The sequence below is a fragment of the Gordionus sp. m RMFG-2023 genome, chromosome 4, assembly GCF_954871325.1.
Source record: "Gordionus sp. m RMFG-2023 chromosome 4, tfGorSpeb1-WG-v2, whole genome shotgun sequence".
Lineage (NCBI taxonomy): Eukaryota > Metazoa > Nematomorpha > Gordioida > Chordodea > Parachordodidae > Gordionus > Gordionus sp. m RMFG-2023.
In genome coordinates this window covers 29303030-29311184 of record NC_088778.1, presented here as the reverse complement: position 1 = coordinate 29311184, position 8155 = coordinate 29303030, and the positions used below count along the sequence as shown (strand labels likewise).

Genomic DNA, 8155 nt, shown 5'->3' with positions numbered 1-8155 from the left:
AAAATTAATGAATCGACGTTTAAAAACAAAAGACTAATCTATTGCAAACTTTATTTTACAAATAAATGTGACATTCTGAAAAAACAATCGCTGATATATTTTTAGGCTAGAAACCTTATATTATTTTGTGATATTACAACTTAAAATTTATAAATTAAGATTCTTTTTTTTCTTTTTTTGAATTTCTACGTCATTTATGCCTTAAAGAAACTCTTCCCAGTCGTCATTCTTGCATTTCACATTACGAATAGTTAATCTGATTCTCTTTAGATTAAATTGGATTGATATGAAAAACTTAGAGCTACAGAATATTTTAAAATAAACTCATGGGCTATAAGTGCCTACTCTTCCTATAATTTCTTGGGAATTCTACAAATACTCATTAGGACCTTCTATAAAAATTTAACTCACTGATTAAAATAAAAAGATTGTATTATGTTAAAATAAAAGCCAATAAAATAAGTAAAATATGTGGTCCTCCTAAAAGCCTAACCATGTTCTGATTAAATTTCTGATATGATAAAATCGACTTTTTTGATGAGGTTTCTCTTTCAGATTATTATTATAAAGAATTTCTTTTTTAGAAATGCTTATCATATATCAAAAAAAATATGGTTATTATGAAATACCTTACAATCATCCTATAATTGTAGTAATTCTAAATATCATCATTAAATTATTTTAGCTGAAAAAAATATATTACGAAATATAATTATGTCTAATTATAATTTTAAGGAATTTTCTACATCAATGCGAAAACATTACTCAAGAATTATTAATCCTCACACTTCTTCTAGTAAAACACTATAATATTTATTGATGGTTTTATTCCAGCTTCCGGTTTATCGATAACTGTCAGAATTTCGATTAGATTTGACGGTTATATTCATTTTCTTCTGAAGACCTTAAAACGTGCTTAAATAATCTTTAAATATTTCCTGTTACCAATTTATAGATAAGTGGTAAGGAATAAAACTACGAATGTAACTGAACCTCTAAAATAAATGCATCGACGTTGTAAAAAAATAGGCTAATATATTGTAAACGTTATTTTTATAAAAATTAAAAATTGCATTGAACATTATAGTAAAAGCAGATTTAATAGAGGTTGAAAACCAGGAGAAGTTGTGAGTAAATAATAATTTATTAATTTTGATATTAGCTTTTCATTATTATATATATCATCCCCAACTCACCAAAATAATTGTAAAAAGTAATAGTTTAGCAAACTAGTTCTACCCTAAACAACAAGCGAACATATTAACTTAAAATTGTAAATAATTCTGCATTTATTAAAATGTTTTATTATATATCGAGTCTCAAATTATTACAAGTTGTTACAAACATCACAAAAAAATATATTAAAGATCTCACTGACCTTTCTGACGAACCCGGCAAAAGGGTAGAAAGATCCTCTAAGGATGATTTGACTCTTAATGACGAAAGGATAAGCGATATAGCAACCAATTCGAATATAACTCCAAATATAATAATTGAGATTCCGAAAGTGGCTGAGAGTAAAATACAATTAATTTTGTAATTTTTAATTAATAAGTATTGTATATTAATGTTGACATTTGCAATACTTTTTCCCATACCCCTTCCATCTTAAATGTAATGCTAGGCACCGTAAATATGCCATAAATTATTGGCAAACATTATAAACTTGTATTAATTAAATAAATATTTTTTTAACGTCTCAAATAAAAATCAGAAGCCATAATAATAGGAAAAGCGATCGATGAAATGAATGAAAGTAAAGTAAGTCTTCTCCAAAGAATTTTGGGGCTTCCCCGGAGGAAAAGGCGTTTTACAACCTCCAAATCCACTCCAACCGTGACTAATCAAGCTCATTTTGAAAGGAATATACCGGAAGATGGAAGTAAAATACAATTTATTAATTTTGTAATTTGTTGATTAATAATTATGGGTTTTTTTTAACAACCTATATCTTCATTTATGCATTTCCCCTATGTCCATTCCCAAAAAATAGTGGTAAAAGTAATAGATTAGCACTCTGACCGCCCTAAACAATAAGCGAACATATTAACTTAAAATTACAAAAACAATCTTAAAATTTTTTTTATCGAGTTTTAAATTATAACATTTTATTATAAACATCACAAAAAAAACAAATTGAAGAACTCACTAACCCTTCTGACGAAACTGGCACAAGGGTAAAAAGATCCTATAAGGATGATTTGATTCTTGATGAAAGCATAAGCGATATATCAACCAATTCTAATGTATTAATTGAAATTCCGATAGTGGATGAAAGTAAAATAAAATTAATTTTGTAATTTCATATTTATAAGTTACGTATATTAATGTAGATATTTATAATACCTTTTCCAATACCATTTACATCTACCAAGCACTCTTAAATTTAGTGTTAGGCACCTTAAATATACCATAAATCATGAGCAAACATTATAAACTTAGTATTAATTATTAATTTTTAAATTAAGCATTTTATTAAATATATTTTAACTTGTGTCAAATACAAAAGCCATGAAAGCTAGTAAAATGAGCCTATTTCAAAGAGCTTTAGGGATTGCCAAGAGAAAAAAGCATTCCAAATCGAATCCAAATATAATTAATCAGCCTATACCGGAGGATAGAAGTAAAATCTTATTTATTAATTTTGTAATTGTTAGTTAATAACCATCGGATTTTATAACAATGCATATCTTGGTTTATGCATTTTTCCTATGCCCCCTCCACTCCCCAAAATAGGTAAAAATAAGATTAACACTCTGCCACTGCCCTAAACAATAAGCGAGCATATTAACTTAAAATTACATATTTTAAAATTCTGTATTTTTTTTATCGCACTCAAATTATTAAAGTTGTTACAAACATCATAAAAAAACAAATTAAAGAACTCACTGACCCTTCTGACGAAACTGGCAAAAGGGTAAAACGATCCTTTAGGGATTATTTAATTGCAACTAATTCGACAACTTTAAATACAAAGATTGAAAAGCCAAGAAAGGATGAAAGTAAAATATAATTAATTTTTAATTATTAATGTAGATATTATAATACTATTCCCAATACCCCTTACATCTACTAAGCACGCTTAAATGTAAGGTTGAGCACCTTAAATATGCCTTAAATCATGAGCACATTGTAAACTTAGTATTAAAAAATTTTTATTATATATTTTTTAACGTGTCTAAATCGATAAAGTGATGATAAAAGATAGTAGGATAAGCCTATTACAGAGGGTATTGCGAATTTCCCAAAGTACAAAGCGTTTTATAACTTCCAAATCAAATCAAAAAGTAATTGATCTACCTAAATTTGAAAGGGATATACCGAAAGATAGAAGTAAAATCCAATTTATTAATTCTGTTATTGTTAGTTAATAATTATCGGCTATTTAAACAATGTTTATATTTATTAATCATTTTGCCACCACCATTGCCCAAAATAGTGGTAAAAGTAATAGTTTAGCATTCTCGGCCTACTCTAAACATTAAGTGAACATATTAACTTCAAATTGCTAAAACCATTTTAAAATTCTGTATTTATTAAAATGTTTATTTTTATCGCTTCTCAAATTATTACACGTTGTTACAAATATTGAAAAAAAACAACAAATTAAAGAGACTAACCTTTCTAGTGAACCTACCACAAGTCTGAAAAGACCCTTTAGCGATGAATTATATGTTTATCAAAGTAAGGACGAACCAACTACATCGAATACCCCATATGAGGATGCAAGTAAAATACAATTTATTTTCTCATTTTTTCTTAATAAATAGTGGATTTTATAAAATTTATATCTTTATTTATTTTTATTTATCTTTTTTTCCCACTTTTTTTAATACATGAACGGACTGATAAATATAATGGTTTATCACCCTGTATTTGCTTCATACAATAAGCAAACATCATGTATTTAGAAATGTAATAAAAGATTTTTAAATTTTTTATTCCTATATTTTTTTTTATCGTATCTCAAATATAAATTAAATCATATAGTAATTACGACCCAGAATCAATGCGAATGGTTTGATATACCACTTGATGACGAAAGTTAAATTCAATTTATTAATTTTATAATATTTTGTTAATAATTAGTGGTTTTTTATAAAATAAATATCTTCATACATTCTTCTTTTTTATTACCGTGATCCCTATATCCACTAAAAAACTGGTAAAGAAATAATAAGCAAACTCTCTACACTTAGTATTTCATAAATAATTTCAAATTTTTTTATTTTATATAAATGTCTCAAATAAAAATTAGGCGATTTAAATAATGAAAGAAAATAACATATGATCATGCAATTTACTCTTCAAAGTTTTATCTCTCCTATTGAATAATCTTCCATGTCTCCTTGTAATCTTTCTTTCCTTCTCTTTCCTAGTTTCTATTCACTAATTTTCTTTTTGCACGTCCTCTTTTAAAATCCCTTATCCTTTTTCTTAAATTCTATTCTTATATTTTTCAATAATAATACGTCAATACCTTTTGACACAGCTATTATTCAAATAATGAAATAATTTCTCTAAGATAAAAATTTTTGTAAACTTGAAACATTATCAAACAAAATAAATGAGTAATAACGCTGGTAGTATGGAACTGGTTTTCTATATTTTTTTAAAATTAGAGAATACAATGACAACAGACAGATCCCTTTTCAAACAAATTTATTAATAAATTTTTAAAACGTTATTTATTCACTCGAACATAAAAATATTGAACACAGTTATTACAATTTCAAAAATGTTAGAAAAATATTTGCCAATTATCGTTAAATTTTTCATTCAAGATTTATTTGAGAGTTTAAATTTTGATAACTTAATCTTATATTTGTAAACAGATGAGAAGAAATCACACCCCGCAAAGAAAGTAGCAAGAAGATGGTCATTTCGCCAAGTGAAGCTACCCGACAGGAATCAAATCGGACGGATATGGAACAGGGTGGTTAGGTTATATAGGAATCCAAATAAGAACCCAAAGATGTCGAAGCCCATCCTAGCTTTTTCTAATGCGAGAGAGAGGAAAATGGCTATTAGTAATTAGAATATTAATCTCATTTATGAATTTAGATGTAAAAATTTTTTAATTTTAAAAAGCTAAATTAAGAGTGTAATTAAGTTAATAAAAAGTTATTTAATTTTTTGTCTCTCTAACGAAAGATGAGTCCCCATTAAAAATGTATTCAGATCAAATTTAAATATGAGTTAGACCTGAATCATATAATTAACGAATAATTCATAGGGTTAATAAGATTATCTAAGGCTCTCAAAAAGATACCCAATAAGGGTCAGAATTAAAACTACTAGGCTGGATTTAGTTCTTTTCAAATGTTTAAATTAACTTGAAACCTTAAAAAAATTAAATAATTTTAAAATGATTTATAGTTATATAGCTTTCAAAATTTAATAATAATTTATTTCTAAACAAAATAAAGTGGAAGCTAAGATCAAAGCTTTCGAATACGCAAGTTTTCAAAGCTGTTTCAAAGACCACTCGTTTACTGGCTTAGAAGACGAAGTTAAGATATTGAGGATTGGCAAATTGATTAAACCCATCGATCATTTAATGCGTTTTGAAAGGTCAAAAAGGCAATTACATATCTTGGATACCATACCAGAAGTGGATGAAAGGGAATATCTTCTAACTACTATATATTCTACAGGTATTTTATTTATAAAATAATGTATATGTAATCGGCTAATTCATATAGCCAAGTTATACATAAGTTAATTTAGAAAATAATTTCTCGAAAGTGTTTAAAAAAATTCAAGATTCCAAAAGATCAGAAGGAATATAATGGTTTAATAAATAGAGTGGGGCGAATCAATTTGTTATAAATGGAAACTCAAATATTTTCTAAATATCCTTAGAAATGTTTTTAATTCAAATTTTTAAGACGGCTACTTTTAAAATTTGGTAGTTTTAATATAAAATCACCGTTTGCTTTGCTTCACTCGATCTTTCACTCTGCTTCTCAGAGAATACGACTCGTTTTACTGAGTGAACAGTAATTCAGATTAGTGTTGTGGGAACAATACTCATATAATATTTACGTAAGCCTCTAGATTTTGGATATAGATGAAGTAAATATATGAAACTAGCTATGCCGAATTGGTGACTATTTTCATCATAATAGGGCCATCTTTTAAAAAACAATCGTCCAAACGAATATTTTATATTTTTACAGGTAGTTTGTTTATAAATCCGGGGTATGGTAAAAAATTGGTTGTCTATTTAAAAATTATTAATACATCCTAAATATTTTACACTATTTATTTTTGTGTTAAATATAATAATCTTGCGCTGAGAAATATTGTAAAATATAGTATATGATTTTGTGATGTACATTTTCTGTTAGGTTGATAATAATTTCGTAAATGCAGAAAAGAGGGGGGGGGGTCTGTAAAAAAGGAAATAAATAATTTTGTATAAGCCAAAGGATATACTTTAAAATTTATTTAATCTGTGCCAACAAGTGATACGAAATGAGTGAAAGATCAAGCGAAGCAAACGCTGGTCTTATATTTTTAAAAGCTTGCAATAATTTTAAAAGAATAGCTCTAATCGTGACTTATAACATTTCTAAGGATAATTTTAAAAAAAATACATTATTGAAGTTCCCATTTATAAGATTCGCCGAACTCTATTAAACAATCCAATTCTCATAAACCAGAAAATAGTTGTAAAACTTTATAAAAATTTAAGAATTATTGAATATTTTAAATTTGAGTTTATAAAATATTAGCGATTCATAAGAATTATTTGTTTTTCTTATAATTAATTTACAATAAACCACGGCTAAATATTATTATTTTTAATACTGCATGAATTTATTTTTGTTTTTCAAAATCATTGATAGGTAAAACGTGGATCACGCGAGCCCTCAAAAACAAGCGGCAAATAAATCAAACCCCTTAATAAGAATATAATTTTCATTTTATTCTCTTTAAATATCTTTTATTATTAAAATTAAAATTGTAAAAATATGTGAACTAACGCTAATATATTTTATTTAAAAATTATTAACCTATAGATAAAACATGGATAAAGCCAGCCCTCAAAAGCAAGCGGCAAACATATCGCTATTGATAAGAATATAATTTTCATTTTATTACTTTTAATGGTTTTTATTATTAACAAGAAATCTGGAAAAAAATGTGAACTAATGCTTAATATATTTTATTTATGACAGAAATCATTTTCGTTATTCAAAATCAGCTATGTAAAGCAAGGATCATACTACCCCTCAAAAGCAAGCGGCAAACATCGCCCTTGATAAGAATATAATTTTCATTTTATTACTATTAATGGTTTTTATTATTAAAAAGAAAACTGGGAAAAAATGTGAACTAATGATAAATATATTTTATTTATAACAGAAATCATTTTCGTTATTCAAAATCAGCTATGTAAAGCAAGGATCATACTACCCCTCAAAAGCAAGCGGCAAACATCGCCCTTGATAAGAATATAATTTTCATTTTATTACTATTAATGGTTTTTATTATTAAAAAGAAAACTGGGAAAAAATGTGAACTAATGATAAATATATTTTATTTATAACAGAAATCATTTTCGTTATTCATAATCAGCTAGCAAGGATCATACTACCCCTCAAAAGCAAGCGGCAAACATCGCCCTTGATAAGAATATAATTTTCATTTTATTCCTTTTAATGGTTTTTATTATTAACAAGAAATCTGGAAAAAAAATGTGAACTAATGCTTAATAAATTTTATTTATGACAGAAATCATTTTCGTTATTCGAAATCAGCTATGTAAAGCAAGGATCATATTACCACTCAAAAGCAAGCGGCAAACATCGCCCTTGATAAGAATATAATTTTCATTTTATTCCTTTTAATGGTTTTTATTATTAACAAGAAATCTGGAAAAAAAATGTGAACTAATGCTTAATAAATTTTATTTATGACAGAAATCATTTTCGTTATTCGAAATCAGCTATGTAAAGCAAGGATCATACTACCACTCAAAAGCAAGCGGCAAACATCGCCCTTGATAAGAATATAATTTTCATTTTATTCCTTTTAATGGTTTTTATTATTAACAAGAAATCTGGAAAAAAAATGTGAACTAATGCTTAATAAATTTTATTTATGACAGAAATCATTTTCGTTATTCGAAATCAGCTATGTAAAG

The 8155-nt window shown here is 26.4% G+C and overlaps 1 protein-coding gene across 1 annotated transcript; it reads left to right on the top strand.

Moving 5' to 3' along the window:
* Positions 1 to 3392: 3392 nt before the first annotated feature.
* LOC135928798 (uncharacterized) lies at positions 3393 to 6913 on the top strand. The gene is made up of 6 exons (XM_065465262.1): positions 3393 to 3447; positions 3613 to 3729; positions 3991 to 4044; positions 4836 to 5030; positions 5430 to 5657; positions 6855 to 6913. Exons 1-6 carry the CDS (start codon positions 3393 to 3395, stop codon positions 6911 to 6913), a joined length of 708 nt encoding a protein of 235 aa, XP_065321334.1.
* The last annotated feature ends 1242 nt before the right edge of the window (positions 6914 to 8155 follow it).